General features: G+C 38.7%; 1 protein-coding gene across 2 annotated transcripts in view; it reads right to left on the bottom strand.

Moving 5' to 3' along the window:
- Positions 1–6334: 6334 nt before the first annotated feature.
- The window catches only part of AKAP9 (A-kinase anchoring protein 9), a 157009-nt gene continuing 137507 nt past the window's right edge, over positions 6335–25836 (bottom strand). For both annotated transcript variants that reach the window (XM_008686305.2, XM_040644286.1), the window contains 12 exons: positions 24322–24541; positions 23427–23577; positions 21592–22260; positions 20967–21175; positions 20553–20658; positions 18904–19086; positions 17535–17735; positions 16415–16647; positions 14182–14267; positions 12835–12964; positions 11353–11492; positions 6335–6876 (listed from right to left, as the gene is read on the bottom strand). In XM_008686305.2, coding sequence (XP_008684527.2) covers positions 6842–6876; positions 11353–11492; positions 12835–12964; positions 14182–14267; positions 16415–16647; positions 17535–17735; positions 18904–19086; positions 20553–20658; positions 20967–21175; positions 21592–22260; positions 23427–23577; positions 24322–24541 — 2363 coding nt within the window. In that variant the 3' untranslated portion in view covers positions 6335–6841. The remainder of the gene's footprint in view (positions 6877–11352; positions 11493–12834; positions 12965–14181; positions 14268–16414; positions 16648–17534; positions 17736–18903; positions 19087–20552; positions 20659–20966; positions 21176–21591; positions 22261–23426; positions 23578–24321; positions 24542–25836) is intronic.

The raw sequence follows: 25836 nt of genomic DNA on the forward strand, positions 1-25836 counted from the left end.
GAGGCACAGCAGACCGCAGGGAAAGCCGCCAGAGAACAAAAGCCTGGAAATACCGGCTCACAGCGTGCCCATCCCCATCCCCCCTCGCAGGGAACACGGAGACTCTACCCAAACAGGGTTGCCTGAGTATCGGTGCGGCAGGCCCCTCCCCCAGAACACAGAAGGCAGGCTGAAAAATCAAAAGCTCCACAGCCGGGCGCTCTGGGTGGCGCAGTCATTGAGTGCCTGTCTTCGGCTAAGGGCATGATCCCGGCGTTCCGGAAAGGAGTCCCTCATCTGGCTCCTCCACTGGGAGCCTGCTTCTTCCTCTCCCACTCCCCTGCTTCTGTTCCCGTTCTTGCTGTCTCTCTCTCTCAGATAAATAAATAAAATCTTCAAAGAAGAACCCCACATCCTTAAGATCCCTATAAAACAAGGGCGCACGGCCTGGGACCCAGTCAATAATTTGGGCTCTGGACAACCCCGCAACCTCTCCTCATCAGAATGACGAGAAGGAGAGAGGCCCCCCAGCAAAAGAAAGAATGAGTCTTTGTGGCCTCTGCCACAGAAATAAATGCATATGGATGTAACCAAATTATCAGGAAATGAATCTTGAGTAACAATGGTCAAGATGATGAGTAGACTTGAAAAAGTATTAATGAAAATGTTACTGAGAATATAGAATCCCTAAGGACAGAAATGAGAGCGAATCTGACAGAAATTAAAAATTCTATGAGCCAAATGCAATCAAAACTAGAGGCTCTGACGGCCAGGGTCACCGAGACAGAGGAACATATTAGTGAATTGCAGGATGGGTTAGTAGAAGAAAAAACGAAAAAAGAAGCTGGACTTAAAAAAAATCCACGCCCACCAGATGAGGTTCGCGAGAGATTACTGACTCACTGAAACTATCCAATGTCAGAATCATTGGTCATCCCCGAGGGGGTGGAGAAAAACAGAGGTCTAGAAGTAGATATTTGAACAAATTGTAGCCGGAAACTTCCTAATCTAGCAAGGGAAACAAACATTCGTGTCCAAGAGGCGAGAGAGGACTCTCCCAAGCTCAACACCTACAAACCTACACCCGCTCACGTCATAGTGCAATTTGCAAATATTAGATCCAAGATACAGTATTGAAAGCTGCCAGGGCAAAAGAAATTTCTACATACCAAGGCAAAGGTATCGAATTAGGGCCTGTCTACACAGACCTGGAATGAGAAAGGGTTGGGGGGGAGCATTTTTAAAGCTCTTCAGAGAAAAACATGCAGCAAGGATCCTCTATCCAGCAAGGCTGTCATTCAGGAATGATGGAGAAATAAAAGCGTTCCAGAATCACCAGTCATTAACCAATTTGTAACCACGAAACCAGCCTCTACAGGAGATATTAAGGGGGTTCTATAAAGTGTAAAAAGGCCCCAAGAGGATACAGAACAGAAAGTCACAACCGATACAAACAAAGACTTTACTGGCAATATGGCATCATTAAAAATCATATCTCTCAGTATTCAGTCTTAATGTGAATGGCTTAAATGCTCCCATAAACTGCACAGGGTTGTGGTGACCTGGATAAAAAGAAATGGCCTATCCATTTGTTGCTCCACAAGAGACTCATTTTGAATCCAAAGATGCATTCAGACTGAGAGTAAGGGAATGGAGGTACCATCTTTCACGCAAATGGACCTCAAAAGAAAGCTGGGGTAGCAATTCTCATATCAGATAGATTGGATTTTAAACTAGAGACTATAGTTAGAGATGCAGAAGGGCAATTATATTATTCTTAAAGGAAGTATTCAACAAGTGGATATGACAATTATAAATATATATGCCTCAAACAGGGGAGCAGCAAGATACACAAGCCAACTCTTAACCAGAATAAAGAGACATATAGATAAAAATACATTAATAGTAGGGGACCCTCAACACTCCACTATCAGAAATAGACAGAACAACCCTGGCAAAAACTAAGCAAAGAATCAAAGGCTTTGAATGCCATACTTGACGAAAGTTGAACCTCATAGATATATATATATAGAACACTACACCCCAGAACCAAAGAATACTATTCCTTATTCTAATGCCCATGGAACATTCTCAAGAATAGACCATGTTCTGGGGATGACAAAACAGGTCTCAACCGATACCAAAAGATTTCCTGAAATTATCCCTGCATGTTCTCAGACCACAATGCTCTGAAATTGGAACTCAACCACAAGGGAAAATTTGGAAAAGAAACTCAAACACTTGGAGACTAAGAACCACCCTGCTCAGGAATGACTCAATAAACCAGGAAATCAAAAAATAAACTTAAACAATTTATGGAGACCAACGAGAATGAAAACACAATGGTCTCAAACCCTTGGGATACTGCAAAAGGCAGTCCTAAGGGGAAATACATAGCCATCCAAAGCCTCACTCAAAAGAATAGAAAAATCTAAAATGCAGTTTTTATATTCTCACTCCCTCCAGAAGCTGGAACAGAGGGACAGCCAATCCACTCACAAGGAAGCAGTTGACCAAAATTAGAGCAGAAATCAATCAATCAGAAACCAGAAGACAGTAGAGCAGATCAACAGGACTAGAAGCTGGTTCTTTGAGAGAATCAATATTATTGGGATAAAGAATTCACTGGCAAGACTTATCCAAAAGAAAGAGAAAGGAATTCAAATTATTAAAATTTATGAATGAAAAGTGAGAGGTCACGACCAACACCATTGAAATTGGAAGGGGATTATTGTGAAATTTTTATCAACAGCTATATGCCAATAAACTAAGCAATTGGAAGAGATGGAATCCTCTTCCTGGAAACCTATAAACTACCAAGATTGAAACCGAAGAAATTGATTTCTTAAACAGGCCAATTAATTATGAAGAAATTGAGTCAGTGATAAACAACCTTCCAAGTAACAAACCCAGGCCCCGATGGTTTTCCTGGGGAATTCTACCAAACATTCAAAGAAGAAATAATACCTATTCTCCTAAAACTATTTCAGCAAATAGAAACAGAAGGGAAAGCTACCAAACTCATTCAATGAGGCCAATATTACCTTGATCCCCAAACCAGGCAAAGACCCCCTCAAAAGGAGAATTACAGACTGATTTCCCTAATGAATATGACGCTAAAATCCTCAACAAAGATACTTGTTAATAGAATCCAATAGTACACAAAGGATTATCCATCATGATCAAGTGGGATTCAGCTACCTGGGATGCAAGTGTGGTTCAATATTCGCAAATCAATCAGCGTGATACATCATATCAACAAGAAAAGACTCAGGAACCATATGACCCTCTCAATCGATGCTGAAAAGCATTTGACAAAATACAGCATCCTTCCTTGATGAAAAACCCTTCAGAGTGTAGGAATAGAGGGTACATTTCAATCTCATAAAAGCCATCTATGAAAAGCCTACTGCAAATATTATACTCAATGGGGAAAAGCTGGAAGCCTTTCCTTAAGATCAGGAACACGACAAGGATGCCCACTCGCCACTATTATTCAACATAGTATCGTAAAGCCGCTGCAACAGCAATCAAACGACAAAAGGGATCAAAGGTATCTAAATCGCAAAGAAGAAGTCAAAATGTCTCTCTTCGCAGATGACATGATACTCTATATGGAAAACCCAAAAGAAGCACCCTAAACTATTAGAAGTTATAGGAGCAATTCAGTAATGTGGCAGGATACAAAATCAATGCTCAGAAATCAGCCGCATTTACAAAATACCGAATAATGAGACTCAAGAAAGAGAAATTATGGAATCCATCCCATTTACAATAGCACCAAAAACCATACATTACCTTGGAATTAACTTAACCAGAGATGTAAAGGACCTATATTCTAGAAACCATAAATCACTCTTGAAAGACATTGAGGAAGACATAAAAAGATGGAAAGATATTCCATGCTCATGGATCGGAAGAATTAACATAGTTAAAAGGTCCATGCTACCCAGAACAATCTACACTTTCAATGCTATCCCGATCAAAATACCGAGGACATTTTTCAAAGAACTGGAACAAATAGTCCTTAAATTTGTATGGAAACAGAAAAGGCCCCGAATCGCCAAGGAACTGCTGAAAAGGAAAACAGCTAGGTACACAATGCCGGATTTAGCTGTACTACAAAGCTGTGATCACAAAGACAGCACGGTACTGGCACAAACAGACACACAGACCAAGGGGAACAGAATAGAGAGCCTAGAAATGGACCCTGCTCTTTGGGCAACTAATATTTGACAAAGCAGGAAAAAACATCCATTGGGAAAAAGACAGTCTCTTTCAATAAATGGTGCTGGGAAATTGGACAGCTACATGCAAAAGAATGAAACTTGACCACTCTCTCACACCATACACAAAAATAAACCCAAATGGATGAAAGACCTTTGATGTGAGGCAGGAATCCATCAAAATTCCAGAGGAGAACATAGGCAGCAACCTCTACGATTACATCGCCAAAGCAACCTTTTTCATGACACATCCCCAAAGGCAAGAGAAACAAAAGATAAAAATGAACTTATGGGACTCTCATCAAGTTTAAAAGCTTCTGCACATCCAAGGAAACAGTCAGAAAACTAAGAGGCAGCCCACGGAATGGAGAATATATTTGCAAAATGACACTACAGATAAAGGACTGGTATCCAAGATCTACAAAGAACTTCAAAGTCAATACACAAGAAACAAATAAACAAATCAAAAAATGGGCAGAAGATATGAACAGACATTCTTCCAATGAAGACATACAAATGGCTAACAGGACACATGAAAAAAATGTTCAAAATCATTAGCCATCAGCGAAATTCAAATCAAAACCACACTGAGATACCACCTTACGCCAGTTAGAATGGCAAAAATAGACAAGACAAGAAACAACAATTGTTGGAGAGGATGTGGAGAAAGGGGATCCCTCCTACATTGTTCGTGGGAATGCAAGTTGGTACAGCCACTCTGGAAAACAGTGTGGAGGTAGGTCCCTTAGAAAGTTAAAAATTGAGCTACCCTATGACCCAGCCATTGCACTACTGGGTGTTTACCCCAAAGATACAGACGTAGTAAAGAGAAGGGCCATATGCACCACAATGTTCATAGCAGCAATGTCCACAATAGCTAAATCGTGGAAGGAGCCGAGATGCCCTTCAACAGATGACTGGATTAAGAAGTTGTGGTCCATATATACAATGGAATATTACTCAGCTATCAGAAAGAATGAGTTCTCAACATTTGCTGCAACATGGACGGCACTGGAGGAGATAATGCTGAGTGAAATAAGTCAAGCGGAGAAAGACAACTATCATATGATTTCTGTCATCTATGGAACATAAGAACTAGGATGATCGGTAGGGGAAGAAAGGGATAAAGAAAGGGGGGGTAATCAGAAGGGGGAATGAAACATGAGAGACTATGGACTCTGAGAAACAAACTGAGGGCCTCAGAGGGGAGGGGGGTGGGGGAATGGGATAGACCGGTGATGGGTAGTAAGGAGGGCACGTACTGCATGGTGCAGTGTGTGTTATACGCAACTAATGAATCATCGAACTTTACATCGGAAACCGGGGATGTACTGTATGGTGACTAACATAATATAAAAAATCATTAAAAAGAAAAAAAGAATACTGCTTAATTCTGCTGCATTTAGCTTTATGGTTAATAAAATTTAAGATTTTTTCAGTTAAATGATTTCTTCATGATCCTAGTAGGCATGGCTTTGTAAAGACACACCTTTGGACACAAGTAACACTAAACACAATAGGGCAATTATAAACTAATCATGAAAATAACAATATAGCTTTTAAAAAATGCTATATGTAGATGTAAAGTTGAAAGTTACATAGAAAACTTCCTCAAGGGAGCAAGAGAAAAATCCCAATAGTATCTAAGATTAGGACAACTTTCTAAATCTCAAAATGAGATAATGAGATAATCTGCACAGCCATTGACTGAATGTTCATGTCCGTTCCCCCCCCTCCCATCAAATTCTTATGTTGAAATCCAATCCTCAGTTTGTTGGTATTTGGAAGTGGGGCCTTTGGGAGGTGATAAGGTCATGGGGGCAGATGTCTCATGAATGAATTAATGTCCTTATAAAAGAGACCTCAGAGAACTCCCTTGTCCATTCTGCCATGTGATGACAGAGCAAGAAGATGATAGTCTGTGAACCAGAAAGCAGGTCCTTAACCAGACACCAAATCTATTGGCACCTTGATTTTCGACGTCCCAGCCTCTAGAACTGTTAGAGGTGTATTTCTGTTGTTTATAAGCCACCTAGTCTATGGTATTTGGTTACAGCAGCCTGAATGGACTAAGACATACACCTTCTTTTGGAAGAAGGTTCCAAAAAAAAGGTTCAAATACAATGTGGTTAAAATGGTGAAGTCATTTTTATTTCAGTACTTGACAAAATACCCCATAAAATTCAAAACTTCTACCATTATACAAAAATAGGTCTCTACAAGTGATAGTATCTGTCTTCATCACCAGTAGCAAATATATTAGGGCAGAAACATGTAATTCAGTAGCCTTGTAAGAAAAGTGCAGGACACCTCAAGCTACACATTCAGCAGTATCATAATGTGCAGAAGTTTAATCTTTTCACCCATCCGATAAATACACAAGGTTTATAATTTAATCATTTAAATTAGCATTCCACAAATATACATGTAATTTAATGATTATTGTGCATGAATACATACACAATGCTAATATGTACAAATTCCAGTCTGTTTTCATGTGCTGGCGAGGGATTTGTATACAATCATAAGCTGTGTTCATATTGGTCCCGCTGAATATCCACAATACAAAAGCACAAAACCTGATTTACAAAAGGGAATCTGTTTAAAATCACTTCGATTCATAATGTTTCAAAGGATTATCTTCTCATGCCAGTATGAAACTGGGTTGAACCTATGAGAGAAAAAGAAGACAAGTAAATGATTTTAAATTAAATTGCTACCTATATCAGACCAATTAGTACAGGCACACCTTGCAGATACTGCAGGTTGGGTGCCAGACCACTGCAATCAAATGAATACTGCAATACAGAGTCAAATAAATTTGTTTTCCCAGGCAAATAAAAATTATCTTTATACTATAGTCTGTTAAGCATGTAATAGCATTATGTCTAAAAATACAGTGTACATACCTTTAACACTTTATTATTAAAAAGTGCTAATCATCATCTGAGCTTATAATCTTTTTGCTGGTGGAGGGTCTTGTCTCCATGTTGAAGGCTGCTGACTGATCACGGTGGTAGCTCCTGAAGGTTGGGGTGGCTGTGGCAATTACTTTAAATAAAACAAAAATGGAATCTGCTGCATCGATTGGCTTTTCCTTTCATGAACAATTTCTCTGTAGCATGTGATACGTTTGCAAGCATTTTACTCAGTGTCGAACTTTTTTTCTTTCTTTAGTGTAGAACTTTCAAAACTGGAATCAATCCTCCTAAACGCTGCTGCCGTATCAACTAAGTTTATTAACATTGTAAATCCTTTGTTATCATTTCAACAATCTTCACAGTATCTTTACTAGGAACAGATTCCATCTCAAGAGACCACTTGTGTCGCTCATCCATAAGCAACCCCTCAACCATTAAAAAGTTTCATCATAAGACTGCAGCAATTCAGTCCCATCCTCAGGCTCCACTTCTAGTTCTCCTGCTACTTCCACCACATCTGCAGTTACTTCTTCCACTGAAGTCTTCAACACCTCAAAGTCATGCATGAGGGCTGAAATCAACTTCTTCCAAACTCCTGTTCATGTTAATATTTTGACCTCTTCCCAAGAATCATCAATGTTCTTACTGGCATCTAGAATGGTGAATCCTTTCCAGAAGGTTTCTGGTTTACTTTGCCCAGTTCTGTCAGGGGAATCACTATGATAGGTAGAACCTTACAAAATATATTTCATAAATACCAGGACTTGGAAATCAAAATTACTCCTTGATCCACGGGCTGCAGAACGGATGTTGTTATGAGCAGGCACGTAAACATTAATCCCGTTGTACATCAGAGCTCTTGGGTGAGCAGGTGTATTGTCAGTGAGCAGTATTTTGAAAGGAATCTTTTTTTCCTGAACAGATCTCGACAATGGGTTTAAAATATTCAGTACACCATGTTGTAAACAGATGTGGTGCTCTGTCCTGACGTAACACACGCAGAGCAGATTTAGCATAATTCTTAAGGGCCCCAGGATTTTTGAAATGGTAAAATGAGAACTGGCTTCACCTTAGTCACCAGCTGTATCAGCCCCCTAACAAGAGAGTCAGCCCATCCTCTGAAGCTAGACACCGACTCTTTGTCTGCAGCTATGAAAGCCCTAGATGGCATCTTCTTCCAAAAGAAGGCTATTCTGTCCACGTTAATCATCTGTTATTCAGTGTAGCCACCCCCAGGAATGATCTTAGCTAGATCTTCTGGATAACGTGGAGTTTCTACATCAGCACTCGTTGCTTCACCTTGCACTTTTATGCTGTGGAGACATCTTTCCTTAAAACGCATCAACCAAACTCTGCTAGCTTCAAACTTTCTTCTGCAGCTTCCTCACACTTCTTCCAGCCTTTACAGAATTGAGGAGTTACGGCCTTGCTCTGGATTAGGCTTTGGCATAAGGGAATGCTGTGGCTGCTTTGATCTATCCAAACCACTAAAACTTTCCTCTTTATCAAGCAATAAGGCTGTTTTGCTTTTTTATCATTTGTGTGTTCACTGGTGTAGCACTTTATTTATTTTTAAAGATTTTATTTATTTGACAGAGAGAGAGAGAGAGCACAAGCAGGGGGAGTAGCACAGGGAGGGGGAGAAGCAAGGAGCCCGATGTGGGACTTGATCCCAGGACTCTGGGATCATGACCTGAGCCGAAGGCAGACGCTTAACCGACTGAGCCACCCAGGCGCGCTGGTGTAGCACTTTTAATTTCCTTCAAGAACTTATCTTTTGGATTTATAGCTTGGCTCTTTGGTGCAAGAGGCCTACCTTTTGACCTATCTTGGCTTTTGACTTGCGTTTTTCACTAAGCTTAATCATTTCTAGCTCTTGATTTTAAGTGAGATGTGACTCCTCCTTTCAGTTGAATACTTAGAGGGCACTGTAGGGTTACTGACTGGCTTAATTTCAATGTTGCTGTGTCTCAGGGAATAGGGAGGCTCCAGGAAAGGAAGGGAGACAGAGGAGTGGCTGGTTGGTGGAGCAGTCAGAACACATACATTAATCAAGTCTGCCGTCTTACATGAGCACTGTTCATGGTGCTTCCAAAACAATTAAAATAGTGAACATCAAAAATCAGTGATCACAGGTCTAATTAGAAAGTCTGAAACACTGTGAGAGTTACCAAATGTGACAGAGACATGAAAGTGAGCAAATGTTGGAAAAATTGCACCAAGAGACTTGCTCAAACACAGGGCTGCTGCAAACCTTCAATTTGTAAAAAATGCTTATCTGCAAATTGCAATAAAGTGAAGCGCAATAAAACGAGGTATGCCTGTAGTGATTTCAAACTGCTACCTATACCAGCCTAACTAATTCATGAAGGGCAGATGATTGCTATTACCTTCCATTAAAAAATGTTTTTTTTTAATGAGCATGGGTGGCTCAGTCAGTTAGGTATCCAACTCTTGATCTCAGCTGGGGTCTTGATCTCAGGGTCGTGAGTTCGAGCCCTGCATTGGGCTCTGTGCTGAGCTGCAGTCTATTTTAAAAAAAATATGCAATACAAAAAATGCTTTTTATTTTTCTAAAAAAAGTCTTATTCATACTTGAACTGATTTTTATGTTTTAGATTTATTTGAAAGAGAGAGAGCACACACGCATGAGTTGAGAGAGGGGCAGAGGGAGTCAATCTTTAAGCAGACGCCCTGCTGAGTGCAGCGCCCAGTGATAGGGCTTGATCTTACGACCCATGAGATCATGACCTGAGCTGAAACCAAGAGCTGGATGCTCAACTGACCGAACCACCCTGGTACCCCTGAACTATTTTTTAAAAGAGATGTTGAATATATATTTAAAAGTCACTGTGGCTCAATCTGTAGCAAGGTCAGACTAATGTTAAGATTCTCTTCAAATTGCCCAGCAGGTTGAATGTTTTGTACCCTATACCTCCTGCCTCTTGAAAAATCTTTTGGTCTTTATAATCTTTATAATCTGAGTCTTCACTGAGCTCTACTTCTGAAACTAAAAATACATTATATGTTAATTAATTGAATTTAAATTAAAATAAAATAAAATCTGAGTCTTGTGAAAATAGATATTCGAAATGAAATAAAAACCAAACCATACCAAAGTCCAGCTATGATAATTACAGCTTCCTATGACTACAAGTTGCTTGGTTTAGGTGATTTCTTATATGAGGAGACAAACTACTAAAATAACCTGCTACTATTCCTATCTGGTTTGTGGGGATAGTAGGAAAAAAAGGATCTTTCACAAAAGTAAAAACAAAATACTGATTTAGAATTATTTGAAGCACACTAAATTAAAATTCAGACTTTTGAATCAGGAGTGAATTGAAGGGAGACTGGGAAAAGAGATTTTCCCACAATGAACAGGGAATCCATATATCTGTTAAGTATGAATTTTTGTGTGTTTCTGAACAGAGGGAAAAAAGGTCTTTCTTATAAAGTCTTGAATGAACGGGTTTCGTGGATTACGCGTAAAAGCACTGGGTCCTAGTAGGGATAATGGCTGCATTAAATGCTTAAGATACTTGCTTCCTTCTCTCATCTCTCCACCCCTACTTTGCATGCCTCATCATGTATTACAGTTGACCCTTGGACAATGTGGGGGTTAGGGGCGCTGACCCTTACACAGCCAAAAATCCATGTATAATGTTACTCTCCCATAACTTAATACTAATAGCCTACTCCTTTGACTGAGAAAGCCTTATAGGTAAGATAGGGTCAATTAATGTATTTCTATGATATATGTTGTAGTCTTACAATAAAGTAAGCTAGAGAAAAGAAAATGTTAAGAAAGTCATAACAGAAAATACATTTATAGTACTGTATTGTATTTAGTGAAAAAAAAAAAAACCGGCACATAAGTGGCCCTGCGCAGTTTAAACCTGTGTTGTTCAGGAGTCCACTATACTTGGGAACATGTTCTCCAGCAGACTCTGTAAGCCTCACAGGACTTTGTACACTGGTGCCTGCCGTGCATTTCACCTAATCAATCTGAGTAGGGAATCTTTTTTTGTGGGAGTGAAATCTGGGGTGATAAATCATGTCTTGAGTTAAATTTTTAAGTCTAACCTGGTAGCGCATGAACTAAACTCTAAGATTTGATTATCTAATGAGGAAGGTCAAGGAGTTTCAGAAAGAGAACAGAGAGCTCTGGGTCTGTCCAGCATGACAGGGCTGCCGATAATAATACACAGTGAAGCTGGGAGTACCTGACTGTACAGTTCCAAGTCGTCTCTGCAGTGCCTCTAGCCGAGTGATATAATCTGTCAGGGCTCTGTCAGGGTCATAGTTCTGAAGCTGAGAACATGCTAAGGAACCAGGATTTAAATCAGCTGGAGGGCCTGGGTACCTATGAGATTAAAAATATGAACATGAATCCAAATCATCCACAAAGCAAGTCATGTAACAACCTGCCTCCACCCTGCCTCAAAAGGTAAATCCTTGAGTTACAAACATAATAACTGCTAACTGGTGAGAACAGTCAGAATTCACATTTGAACAGTTCTTTACATGTGTCTGCTGTTGGTCCACAGGTAGCAAAGTATCTGGCTTTGCAGATAAGTAGTTCTTGGTTTGACTATGAACTTCAGTTTTCTTATGTGCAAGGCTGAATGTGGATTAGAGATTCTGAATGTATATAACCCAGGATCAAAGAAGGTTCCCAGTAAATAATAACTACTTATTATAATTATAATAAATTATTCTTATGTAATATATAACATGTATTATATCTAATACAAATATATTTATCAATGCCATTCCTATAATATTTTCCAATGATCTTACTAAGAATCAGATATTTAATATGTTTACATTATTAGGGTTAAAAACTGAAACTAGAGAGCAGAAATTGTAACTTTGCAATATTTCTAGGATATGGCCATGCTAAAAATAGATGCACATAATCTGTTAGCTCTTGTCTGTTGATAACACCTGATGTGTTCTTCCAGCTTCATAACCATGTTTCTTAAATCATTCTTTTCTTCACTCAGTGGCTGATCTGTCCTGTCAGCTCAGCATTTTGCCTCAGTAGTCTTTCAGTCAATGAGTCTCAATAAGTACTTGGGGACACTAAGCTAGGCTTAATTTGTATCCCCCAAATGTCTGAGCATTTGTGATGTATATGGGAAAAAACTTCTAATAAACTCAAAGCAGCTACTAAGTCATCATAAAAGTGTCTAGGAAAGTGTTTGTTGCAGAAGTCCTTGATAAACGCTGTGTATGTACAAATGCATCTTGTCATGTAGACTCCAGAGTTTTCTTTCATAATCCCCAGAGACTGTCAATTTTAGCTAATACTTTTCCCAATGTCCAACCACAGCATATACTAAATTAACACTTGGTCAGTTTGGTTTTCTTTTCTTTTTCTTTTTTTAGAAATTATTATTACTATTTTTTAAAATTACGTTCAGTTAACCACTGTATAGTACATCATTAGTTTTTGATGTAGTGTCCAATGATTCATTAGTTGCATATAAAACCCAGTGCTCGGCTTCCTATACCCTTGGAAACCAGGTATATATCCAAAAACTATTTTTGATTCTCAGCCTTAGATTATATACAACTAATATGCAACTAAACATACACTTAGGTATTTCGATGTAAAGGAGTCAAAGCCCTAACACTGTCCTCCCCTCTCTGTTAAGTATTAGTATATTTAACTACTCTAGGTGTGTTTATAAAATTCTTACCTATTTTGAAAAGGTACCGGAGATCTAGGATAGTCCAGCTCTGATCTTGAGCGATATGCAGTGTGTCTCGGTTCCCCATATAGCTCCAGCCCACCAGAAGAATGATAAAACGGGTCAGTCTTTTCAGCACCTGAAGTAATCCAAAATATACCATATCGTAAAAGAAAAAAATACCGAGCCCTTGAAAAATTTCTACAAAACAGAGAAGGGCTCAAAAGATTAATATACTGTACTACTATACAACACTATCTCCTATTTATAGTCATCTTCAATTATTCTTCCTAAAGAAGAGAAAAAACAGAACTGTTATTTTGTTTCCCTTTGAATATAAGTATTTCTGATAAACTAGAACTATACCTGAAAGAAAATAAACTACTTAATTGGAATATTTTCTTTTTTAAGACTTCTTTTTAGTTATAATTAGAAGTGAGGTGAGGGGTGTCTGAGTGTGTGTGGTTTGTGGAAAAAGATGATGTGGATAAAAAAATATTTTATCACACCATTCTACTGACTTTTATTAGAAAAAACTTGAAATCAAGATTTGCTAACTTACAACACAGAACTCATTACAGTGCAAATTTCAGCTGTTTCTGTGTAAGGATGCATATTTCAAGGCACTTTCCTTTGGGTACCAAATACATTTCCTCTTTCTCTGCTTATTTACTGGTAGATTATGTAAAGGTGGTTTGATACCAATACACAGCTGCATTAATACAGTTATGCTGTGTGTCTGAAACTCTGTATACTCCCCAGCTTCTGAGCTCATCTGTATGCCTAAAATATTGAAGTTCATATGTTTGTTTCCACGTTTAGGTGTAGAGAGAAGGAATTTTAACTGTTACCATTATACACAAGCTATTTGTAAACTCAGAAACCTGAATACTGCTAAATTGTGAAAACCTGAAACCATAACTTCCATATGACTAATAGCAATCCTATCTGGAATCAGAGCCTTAAATGCAGTTGTAAGGGGAGTGCGCTCTAGAGCCAAACTGCCTGGGTTCAATGCTGGCTCTGCCACTTCCTACTGGGTAATCTGGGACAAACAATAAATGCTTTCCATGCCTCATTTTTTCTTCTATAAAGTGAGAATAACAGTAGCTATACTTACATCACGGGATTGGGAGAATACATGAGAATACATGGACAAAGCAGGGCCTAGTGCAGACTAAGTGGCCCATAAAAATCAGCTCTCATTACTCTTTAAAACAGCAAGGTCCCCAGCTCTGTTGGTTACAGGGCTCTAGTCTTTGGACAACAAGTTCCAGAACACATTATCTGGAAGGTATTACACATACAGTAATATGAAGAGAATGATAAACACAAGAAATCCTATTTTGACTTCACCTGGATTCAGTCCAAAGCCATCCCTGTTAATATTGATGGAACCAGAACTTGTGACTCGTTGCCACCGTCGAACCAAAAATTTCATTCTAAAAAAGATGCCAAGAAAAAGTTTCACAGCACATCTATAATGGAAAGAGTAAAAATATACTTTCCCACAAAAATAAAGTTACACATTTGAATATGAACACAGAACAAATTTCAACACAGTCACATGACTGCCTAATCTAAAATTATGCAAATGTCTCCTGGTTTATGGCAAAATAAACTGGAACAGAAAACAGACTGGCTCCCCAAGAGGCACCAGAAGTCTTGTCTGTTGCCAGCACCAGGTTCTGACTTTAGAGGTTTAGGACTCAAAGAGATGAACAGCAAAAGCAGAAAAGAGAAAAGTGGATAGGTAAAGAAAAGACGAGAAATAATGAAAAGAGAAAAGAATGGGGCACCTGGGTGGCTCAGCTGGTTGAGCGTTTGCCTTCCGCTCAGGTCATGATCCCTGGGTTCTGGGACTGGGCCCCGAGTCGGGCTCCCCGCTGCTTCTCCCTCTCCCTGCCCCCTGCAGCCTGCTCATGGTTTCACTCTCTAATAAATAAATAAAATCTTAAAAAAAAAAAAGGAAAAGAAAGGAGAAAAGAATGGAGGCTACAAGGCAAATGAGATAGAACAAGAATAAAAAGACCCTTACCCTGGCAGTGAGCTGGGAAAGCTGGGAAGGAGTGAGGCCATGGGATCGGGGGTGAAAAACAGTAAGGCTTTAAAAGGAAGGGGGGTGGCAGTGCAGCAGACCAGCTGTAGTGAGGTGCTGTCTGCCCTACCCCGGCCCAAGGAACTTTCTAAACACCAATTTTGATTTCTTAATTCCAATCAGTTGCAAAGCTCAGTTTTAGGAGGGTGAAAATACAACGAACATGTAAGAGGACAAGAAAAAGAGGCAGTTAGAATGAAGTCCTTCAGTGGCGACTGGCTTTCATGGAGCCTTCCCAAATTCTTCCAATAAAAATTAATAACTAACTCCTGTGACCTGTCATTTAGTGTCTTCTAAGGTATGAGCATACTGTTCTTCCCCAGTAGGAAGTGAGCTGCCTTTAGGGATTTAGGCAAGGTTCATATTTTTTTTCTTTATCAGTGCATCTCCCAGCACTTAACCCTGTACAGAGTGTACAAGGTGGTAAAAGGAATGGACGATGAAGAGGGAGAAACTGGGACCACCTGCCAACAGTGTGGAACAGCAGAGGCAAGGAGGGTCTTAGACCATTAGATAGATAAAATGTGAGCTTCCTTTACAGAGCCCACATGGATGAGACTTGGGAACCCCGGCTGATTGTCCTAGCTCTATCAGTACTGGCTTTGCAACATTTCCATGCCTCAGTCTCCTCTGAGATGATACCTCTGTGAGATGGTATTCTGAACTAGGTGATCTCAGACAGCTTCTAGTTAAAAACTTCTGTTGTATTTTTCAAAGAAAGACAGGTCAAGGAAAAAGGACAAAACCCTCTGAAGATGTATCAGATGCGACCGGATAGGAAGAATTTTAAAAACTAAAAATTCTTTCAAGACCATCTGGTTCCTACATAAATAAAAGGGAGGCGAAGCATGGAGAAGACTAGGGGTCTGGGTATAGATCACTCAGATGAGAGGACTGCAGGAGGCCAGGCCCTCAAGGGAGTTTGAGTCCTGGCTCCATTTCAACCACAGACAGAATGAGTACCAGAGTTCCTAGCTTGGAACTACTAGACGGAGAGGGACAAAAGCACTAGCACAGTCCAATGCCCCAAAGGCTAATCCTGGGTTCAAATGCAGAGTGAGGCCAGGGCTTTGGGTAGCTGAACCCCAAGAGTGGGTAATTTTAGCAATGAAGAAAATGAATGTGTAGCCTTAAGTAATTTTTAAAAACATTTTTTTCCCTTTCGTGATCCCTTTTATTTAAACGTCTGAGCTAGTTTATGGGCTTATTCAGAGTTAAAAAAATAAAACAAACAAACAAAAAAACAGATTGGATGTGCCAGCTCTGAATTACCAGCTGCCTACATCTGGGAAGCCCTTTGCACAGAATCTCCATGGTACAACATAAAGTATCCCTGGCTAAAAGGATGAAAGAAAGAAGCCCACATGTTTTAGTGATGGCAAATGTCTCATACTGTATGAGTGCAAAGCACAATAGGCAGAGAAAAGAGAGGATTAAAAATCTAAATCCTTTTAGAGTCTACTAAAATGCACTTTCTTTCCAACACTTTACCTTGAAATTGCCATGGAGACTCTAACGGCTGACCGAAACCTGGTGAAGCCCTTTGGACGGTTGGTGATCATCTCGAGGTCTGTGAAGGCCGGCTGCCCCCCCATCCTGGCAAGCAGAGCCAGTGTGGCATCTTCGCATTCCTGGAACCCACCCAGTAACAGCAGCAGGTATTTCTTCTGATAAATGAGAGCTTTCCGAAAACTTTCTGCCCTCAGGTATTTACCATAAATTCTCTACGTTAAAAAAAAGAACAAAAAGACATTATTGAGAAGCTATTCAAATTGTTCTCTAGGGGAAGATAACCTAGATTTTATTTTAAAAAAAGCAGTAGTAGCAGAATGGCAGATATACCCTACTACTGTTTTCTACCTGATCAGCAAAGTTGAAGGTAAAGATAATCAACCTTAAATTTTACACTTCTGCCTCTTTTTAGTCAGTGGAATGTAAATATAAACCTTATACTTAGGTTTCTGGTTTATTTTGGATTTTAGCTCCTATTCATCATATTTACCGCAAGTATTTTTGTCATTCCATTACTATCTCGGTTTTTCTTAACTGCATAGAGCTACTTTTATTATTAGGGTCACTAATCTATTTAACGTTTTTTTATTAACATTTTCAATGTTAATCTTCTCTGTCCCTTAAGAGTCATAATTTATGTTCACTCCACAGTTAAAAAAATATTCCAAACATTTTTCTTTCTTTTTATTTTGGATTATATGTTAACGGATTGAAAGTAGTTTTATTACAATATTCATCAGAGTCAGTAGAGAGGCTCTTCAGAGGGCTTACCATCTCACAGAGCATGGTGATGCTTTGATATTGAAGCGGTAGAGCTTTTGTTGGCAGTGGAAAAGAGAACTTTGTTATCTGTTAGGGATGAGATGGGGGAAGTGGGGCCATGAGCTCATGGTGCTGCCATGGGGGCATGCCTTCCACTAAAGTTTTGTGACCAGCTGAAGACCTGCATTCATGACACACACTGAATAGTGAGACCTAGAGACAGCCTAAGTGCCACCTAAATTTCTTTACTCTGTTCAGTTAAGGTTAGTGAGAGATGAAACAAGGCAAAAGCAGAGGACCCACTCTGGTACATGTTTCAATGGAACATGTCTCCCACCTTTATAGCAGCATGTTCAGAATCAGGGCTCAGATTCTGAAGTAAAGCTTCATTTCTTAGTTCAGCTTTCAGTTTGTACACTTCAGCTTCTGCCCTTTTCAAGGATTTTTGAAGAGTCAACTTTTCTCTGTTCCAGACTTCTTTTTCAGAAGCAATGATGGCTTCAATGTTGGCACCACCACTGAATGAAAACCTAGAAGACTGCAGAGACCAGAGCCTACTTACATGATTTTTAGGAATAAGTCTCTGAAAAAAATCCAAATTAAACACATTAAAGGTACCCCTATGGGAACCTCAGCTTTCCAATCTCAGACAGGAAGAGTTCAAAGCCAATCTCAACTGACAGTAAAGAATACACACGAATTTTAAGTATATGGTCCTTTGCTTAATTTTAAAACTAAAAATCCCTGTGGGAGCCTAGCCCCAAGGAAAGTGTTTAGATTTTGCAGAACTTTGAAATAAAAAAGTCTAGAGCCTTAATAAATGGACCATCTGGGTTCAAATGTAGAGCGTAGGCCTGAAACAGCACACTGGGAAGTGGGGAAAAAACCACCTGGCATGTCCATAGGGAAGTGGATCGCTACAGAAGCTCTGTGGATGTGTTATCGTGTATTTGACTGCACAGTTGTCTCACTAGTCTTTCCTATATCATATTCCTATCTTTATGTTACAGAAGCTAGCAATTTATTTTGTAGTTTTCAACTGGAAAAAAATTTAAATAAACTGCCAGAGTGGTTTATTAAACTGAAATATAGAATTTAATGGCATCTTTCACTTGAGTCACAAACATAATAACTGATAACTGATGAGAACAGTCAGAATTCACATTTGAACATTTCTTTACATGGTTCCACTGGTGGTCCATAGGGAGCAAAGTATCTGGCTTTGGTTAAGATAAGCAGTTCTTGGGTGCCTGGGTGGCTCAGTTGGTTAAGCGACTGCCTTCGGCTCAGGTCATGATCCTGGAGTCCCAGGATCAAGTCCCGCACTGGGCTTCCTGCTCAGCAGAGAGTCTGCTTCTCCCTCTGACCGCCCCCAGTCTCATGCTCTCTCTCTAAGAAATAAATTAAAAAATCTTAAAGAAAACAAGATAAGCAGTTCTTGGTTTGACTACAGACTTCAGTTTTCTCATGTATAAGGCTGAATGTGGATTACAGACTCTGAAAGAACAGAACCCAGGATATGACCCAGAGAAGGCTCCCAATAAATAATATCTATTATTATTATCACTGTCACCTCTATAACATTTTCCAATGATCTTACTAAGAATCAGATATATAATATTTTTACATTAGGGTTAAGAAGTAAAAATAGAAGAAATTGTAATTCTGCGATATTTCTAACGTGGCCATGCTAAAATGAGACGTACATAATCTCTGCCAGCTCCTGTCTGTCGATACCACCTGATCTGTTCTTCTAGCTTCATGACCGTATTTCTCAAGTCATTCTTTTCTTCTGTCAGTTGGCTGATATGTCCTGTCAGCTCAGCATTTTGTCTCAGCAGTCTTTCAGTCAATGAGCCACAAGAAGTACCTGGGGACACTAAGCTAGGCTAGAAAAATAAAATGGCATTAAGTTCGTGGAAGCACAAACGTTTAAGAACAATGCACATAAATGTGAATGGGCACTGAGAACAACAGATTTCATGAAGAAGTGGTGCTCGAGCTGAGTCTTAAATAACCAGGAAGAATTTCACAGGTAGGAAAGAAGATAGGGAAGGGCATACTAAGCAGAAGGAATAGCATGTGTAAAGGCACAAGGGTTTTGTTTGAGAGTGTGTTGCTTTTAGGGAGCTACAAGTGGCTTGGTAAGGCTAAAGGCTGCCTTCACTTTACAAATAATAGACCTAAGGGTAGGCGGCGGAGAGCCATAAATGGCTTTGAGACAAGAGTGTGCCACAAACAAAATTTATGTGTTAGAAAAATTCCTTTGGTAGCAGCGTGCAAAGTACAGTAAATTAGGGAAGACAGATCTTGGTGTCAGGTGGACACATCAGGAAGTCATTACAACAGTTCAGGTGAGAAATACTAGAAGCCTGAATAAAGGCAATGACTAGGGGCACATGGGATAGATATTTAGGAGGTAAAAGCACAGGCCTTAGTCACTGCTACGATACACAAGTGAGAGTGAAGGAAAGTGGTCTATGGTGACTTTCAACTTTCCAAACTGGGCGGTATCAGGCCTAGAAACGTGGGTTAGGGACAGAAGAAAAGAAAGATGATGCTCAGCTTGGAACGTGCCTGTGAGGTTCCTAAGGGATCACTATGGGGTCCATTTCCCCAAGGAAAGAGTTCCTATAACTAATGGAAAAGATAAACCTGGACTAGAGAATAGAGGTACAGACTAGAACCACAAGCCACTAGAAGATAAGGTCCATAAGGGTGAGGTTTTTTATCAGATTTGTTCATTGTAGCTCAGGACCCAGGATAGTACCTGGCACATAACAAATGCCTGACTTAAGTATTTGTTCAATAAATAAGTCTCCTGAGAACTCAGGCTGTGGGAATGAATGAGATTTCGTAGAGGAAAATATGGATGAGGACAGGAGGAAGAGGAAATCATGAAGGTGACTGATGAAAGAAATGGAATAAATAAGAGAATGTTGGTCACTTTTGTGAAAAAAAGAGAGGGTTTTTAAGATGGGGGAGGTCAAAAGTTTCAAATGCTATAAAGAAGTCAATAAAGACAGGGAATGAAAAGATTGATTCATCAGATTAGTCAACTGTGAAGACACTGGTGGCATTCTGTGGATGGTTTTGAGAGTGGTGAGGGTAGAAGCCAGACTATTCTTGCAAGAAACTTGGTTATCATAATATAATAAAATGTCACTATAATTATTCATTAATGATAATGAAAGTTAATTTCCCCCAAATTTTCACTATCTTCTGTTAGGGAAAAACAAATATTATTAATATTAAAATAAATGAAAAGATAAAATTAAAACTCTTTAGAAAATATGGTGCCAGTTTCAAATGATTCATATACCTCATTAAATCTTTAAAGTTTTTAAAGTCTTACCTCTTCCCCTGGTTGGCCAGTTAATTTCTGTAGTTGTAAAATAATTCCATCAACATTTTCCTGAACCCAAATGAAATCTTCATCATCTGCTGTTTCAAACTGTAGTCTTCAAGAAAAAGACAAAAAGTCAAAACATACCTTTCTCAATTAGTGGTGCTGACTAGCACAAACTTAACAGATTAGGTGACATCCGCATCACCTATCTTCTCCCTTACATTTAAGTGTTCTCTTTCCAGGGCTCAAGGTGAAGGTTTTCAGGTATATGAGTTTTCTTAAAGAATACCATGTCTTAATGTGAACATGCATTAACTTTGAAACTTCAATTCCCCACCCACGGCTAGCTAAAATTGAGGGGCAGGTTCTATCCAGCTTGTCTAAGAATGCCATTTCCAAAGTCAGGAGGAAAAATCTAACCTATTAGAGGCTTTCTGGGCCAGATGCTGCAGTTTTGAAGCCACACGTTGAAGCTTTTGTCTGATGATTTCTAATTCATGATTACAGCCAGCTCCTCCTTCATTCATTTCAATCAGTTTAGGATAGCTTGATTCCTTTGTTTCTCCTTCTATTTTCTGTTGAAGAACCCAATTTCTAGTTCGATCACTGGTTAAACTCCATGTGGTTGGCTAGCAATTTTCGGCAGAAGAAGAAAAAGCAGTAATTATAAATGAATAGTGAATCACATTTTTTTCTCAAGGGAACACATATACTCCAAATAAATTTCTATGAATTTCCTTTTTAAATCATTTGTTCGTAACTATTATTTTTTTTAAAAGATTTATTTATTTGAGAGATAGAGAGAGATTGAGAGAGTAGGAGGGGCAGAGGGAGAAGCAGCCTCACTGCTGAGCAAGAAGCCTGATGCGGAACTCAATCCCAGGACCTAAGATCATGACCTGAGCTGAAGGCAGATGCTTAACCAACTGAGCCACCCAGGTAGCCTGTTCATAACTGTTTAAGTAATTTAGTCCAGTATCAAAATTATATGTTCAAAGGGCTGTAGTGTTCTTTTAAAAAATATTTTAAAACAGTGTCAATTTACCTCATTAAGATTCTGATAGAGAATTCTCCTACTTTCTCGTTTTTCTTCTCGTTCTAGTTCTTGCTTCTGGAATTCCTGCATAATTCCCTGCAGTCGCTTTCCTTCAAGGTCTAACTTATAAACTTGTTGCCTTTTCTCTTCCAGCTGGCGCTGAAGATCTTCCACTTTGGACTGGAGCTCATGCATTTTTTTCTGTCCCTCAGTGTTGGCCTCTTGTTCTGTCTGCAACGTCTTCCTGTGAACCTGCCTATCCTTCTCCATTTGCTGTCTTGTTTGCAAAGAATCCAGTTTATATTTCTCAGTCTCATTTAACAATTCTACTATGCGACTGTGTTTCTCCTCTAGCTGTTTCTGTAGCTCTTTAAGGAGGTCCTCAGAGGGTAGGGAGGGCCGAGGCTGCCCACTATCATCACTGCTCTGTAAGTGAGCATGCAATTCCCGCTCCCTATCCAGGGTACTACTCATTTCCCGTATTCGAACTTTCTCAGATTCAAGAAGTACTTGAAGCTCTAAGTTTCGACCTCGTTCTTCTGATAACTGGGCATCATGTAGCACTCTTTGTGATTCTATTTTCTCCTGTGATTCATTTAGTAATTGTTTCTGTTGTTCCAACAGTAGATTTAGCTGAATATTTCTTTGTTTCTGTCCCTCAAGGGAAAATTTCAAATCCTTGTAGGAGAAAGATGAATTTAAGAATTCGTTAATATTATTAAAAATTCTTTATAAGTACACTATAATTCTATTTTATTAATACTAAGTTGGTAGTATTTGATAACAGAATTGATTATCCAGTTTATTAACTTAAATTTTTAGTGGTTAGAGCATAAATATTTGGACAGCCAGATGATTCTCATCAAATATAAACAAAAGATAGATAAGCTAAATAATACTTTCTCTCCAAACATTAATCACACCTACTCAAGGAATATGAAGCAGAGTATATTCCTTCTAGAAATAATGACCTTTAAAAATACAAATATTTCCAATATAATGTGACATAAATTCCTGAAAAGCCTCATGTTGTCCAATGTCACATACTAAAAATAATAGGGCTTATGGGGAAAGCAGGGTTAGTGACAAACTACACAAAACTTACATAAATTTGTAATGATAAAATATTGTAATCAGTACTTGAGGGGATATCATGTGCTTGCCAGGTAGATAGCTCACTATGCCTGGAGGCTACTAAGATGGATGTTCAAAACAAAAACAAAAACAAACAAAACCTAATAGGGAAGGGATGCCAGCTACTTAGTTTTTTAGCACAGAGCTAGTGAGGACCATGTATGGATGGAACAAGAGCTCTGAGCCAGTGGGGCTACCATTAACGTGAGTACTGTGGGTGCAGTACAGCCGGCCGTGAGCTGTGAGCTGTGCAAGGCTGGGCTGTGCCTCTTTGGAAGACAGCCCAGAGTGAAGGGACTTATTTTCAACTTTTAAAAAATATAGCAGTGAGAGCTCCTGCTGCCAGAGAGGTGTCACAGTTCCACTTCCCTAGGAGAAAACAGGAACCGAAACTACTCTGCATTAAACTGAAATGGATGCCCAATTTATCAAATTGTATATGCACTAACTCAAATTCCCCAAACACACATTGTAGCAGAACAGTCTGTATGCACCCCTGGATGTAACAAAACAAAACCGCATCACACCATTAGTATTTCCTAGATAGATAATGTTTAGATAACATAATAGTATTCCATACACGGTGAACAACTTACTGTACCTCATAAACAGTCTAAGCCTGACATTTTAGAAAGAGAAAAGTCTCGAGACTCTCTCTCTTCTGTTGTTTTGGATTTTCCAGAGACATTTAAAGACAAAAGTAACAATACCTCAAGTTCTTCTTTATCCCGCTCTTCATTGCGTCCTAGTTTGGCTTTCTCTTTCTCCAAAGCCCACTGGAGCTCTCTGGATTTTTTCTGTTCACTTGCTAATGTGTCATTAAGCAAATGTACTTCATCGGTTTTATCTTTAACTTCCAACCTAAATCAGAGACGATCAAACTTTCATAAAATTACTTTGACCAAGTTTATATTAAGAGAAAGAGAGAGCTTCCACTGAAAAGTGGAGGCATATTATAAACTAGCTAACAGGAAAATATAAGCCATGTAAAGATTATAAAGATTTCTGACTATGGTTTATTTCAAATTAACTGTTTCTAGTAATGCAACTATTAACTACTATTCAGCACTGTAAACAATTTATTTTTACAAAATAATATTAATAAAAATTTTCCTTTGTCTTTTACTGAACATTGGAATCACTACTGTTCAAAATAAAGAATGTTCTTGTAATGTGTCCTTGGCAACCAGAATATCCCACTATTTACACCAACAATTTATCCTTTTCACAAGCATTATATTTTAAAACATTTTGTGTAATATTTTAGGTTGGTGAACCACAAATTCTATTGAGATCATAAATATCACTTCAAATTACTTGGTAGTAAAATAGAAGTCAGAATTACATGTCTTATATAACAATAAGTCTCCAATAGAACTGAACCCACAGCAGAGAATATGCCGATACCTAATCATGAATTTATCATTTGGAAAAATTTGGAGTTTTTCCTTTCCACTATAGTTTTTCCTATAAATAACAAAGTTTCAAGCTATTTACACATTATGTATAATGTTATGCTTTTATAAGATCTGCACAACGTCTGTGACAAATTACTCCACTTCCTTCACCGAAATAGGTTTATTTTAATAAGAAAGCCTGACATACCTGAAGGCCTCTAATTCCTTTAGGTGCTTATGTTGTGCCTTGAGTGTTGTTTCTAGTTCCAATTTAGTTTGTGCAAGTTCACTCTTCAGTTCAGCAACCACCATTTTCTCAGAACTCAGTTGTTCCTGCAGTTCTGCTGCTCTGTCCTTCACACTGCTGAGCTCCACTTGCATCTCCAGCATCTGAGACTGCTTCTGCTGCATATTATACTCCAAGAGTTCTAAACGGAAAATTATTAATACTTAAATTACAATCTTGCAACTCATATTTGGTTTAAGTATTTTATTGATGAGAACTGATGTTTAATTTAGGAGATTACTGCAAAGCAAATGTGAAAAGATCGCAGTTCCAAAGTTGGCAATTTATATAAAAACGTATCATGAATTACTTTCCTCATAGTGCTAATGGTCAAGATTTCAGAATTATAATTACATAAGGATAACAGTTTAGCAGAATATATTAATCAATGCAAGACATGAAATAAAAGAAATTCAGGTGTTCACAATGACTATACATAGAAGTGTGTATCTGCTCAAGCAGAACTTCAATAGCTCACGCTAAAAAACGCCAATAGTTTTTGATAGCCACACAAAGCACTTGCAGGAATTGGGCATGTAACCATGACTACAGTGCTGAGCACGGCTTGCTGGTTTTGTTTAGCATCCCTTCGCAGATAGTCCCTAGGAACTTTACTGTCACAGAACCTTGGATCATGGTTTGTTCTTTAAACACCAACCAAACCACTGCAACAGGTCTGTTACAATGAAAACAAATGAAAATATTTAAATCCCTTATAAATGAAAAAAAATGTTAGGAAATATGCATCAGGATCCTGCTTTTGCAAAAAACAAGCTTGTATACGTAACAGCATTAATAAAGGTCTGCAGGTAGATATATTTACCTGCGTGTTAATAGTTGTTATTTTATGATTCAGGAGATTCTAAGGGGGTAATTTTTACTCTATTCTTTTCTCCAGTCTATCTTGAATGTATTTTCAATTTAAAAACTTTTATCAAAGTTCATCACTTTATATTACAATTCACTGATGTTAGGAGACAGGAATAACATTGGCTTTAGAAGACAATCATGTTAAGTTTTTTTTTTTTTAAAGATTTGTTTATTTATTTTAGAGAGAGAGAGACAGCACAAGCATGAGGGGCAGAGGGAGGAGAGAGAACCCCAAGCTGTCTGTGCCGAGTGCGGACTCTATCTCAGGACCCTGAGATAATGACCTGAAATGAAACCAAGAGTTGGATGCACAACCCACTGCGCCACCCAGGTGCCCCTGTTAGTTTAAGCTTTTAAAACTATTTCTTAGAAGAAGCTAAGGATCTACAAATATAAATATGTATCTATATATTTTCAATGGGGTTTTATTTAACTTAAATAATAACAAAGTAAAATAATACTAATCAATTCCCTAGAAATAATCTTCAATTAATCTTACATCTAAATATAAGATATATTTGTGATCTCATTACACCCGTTTTCTCTGAGACATTTTAAGATAAAATT

Source organism: Ursus maritimus, unplaced genomic scaffold, assembly GCF_017311325.1.
Source record: "Ursus maritimus isolate PB19 unplaced genomic scaffold, ASM1731132v1 scaffold_3, whole genome shotgun sequence".
Lineage (NCBI taxonomy): Eukaryota > Metazoa > Chordata > Mammalia > Carnivora > Ursidae > Ursus > Ursus maritimus.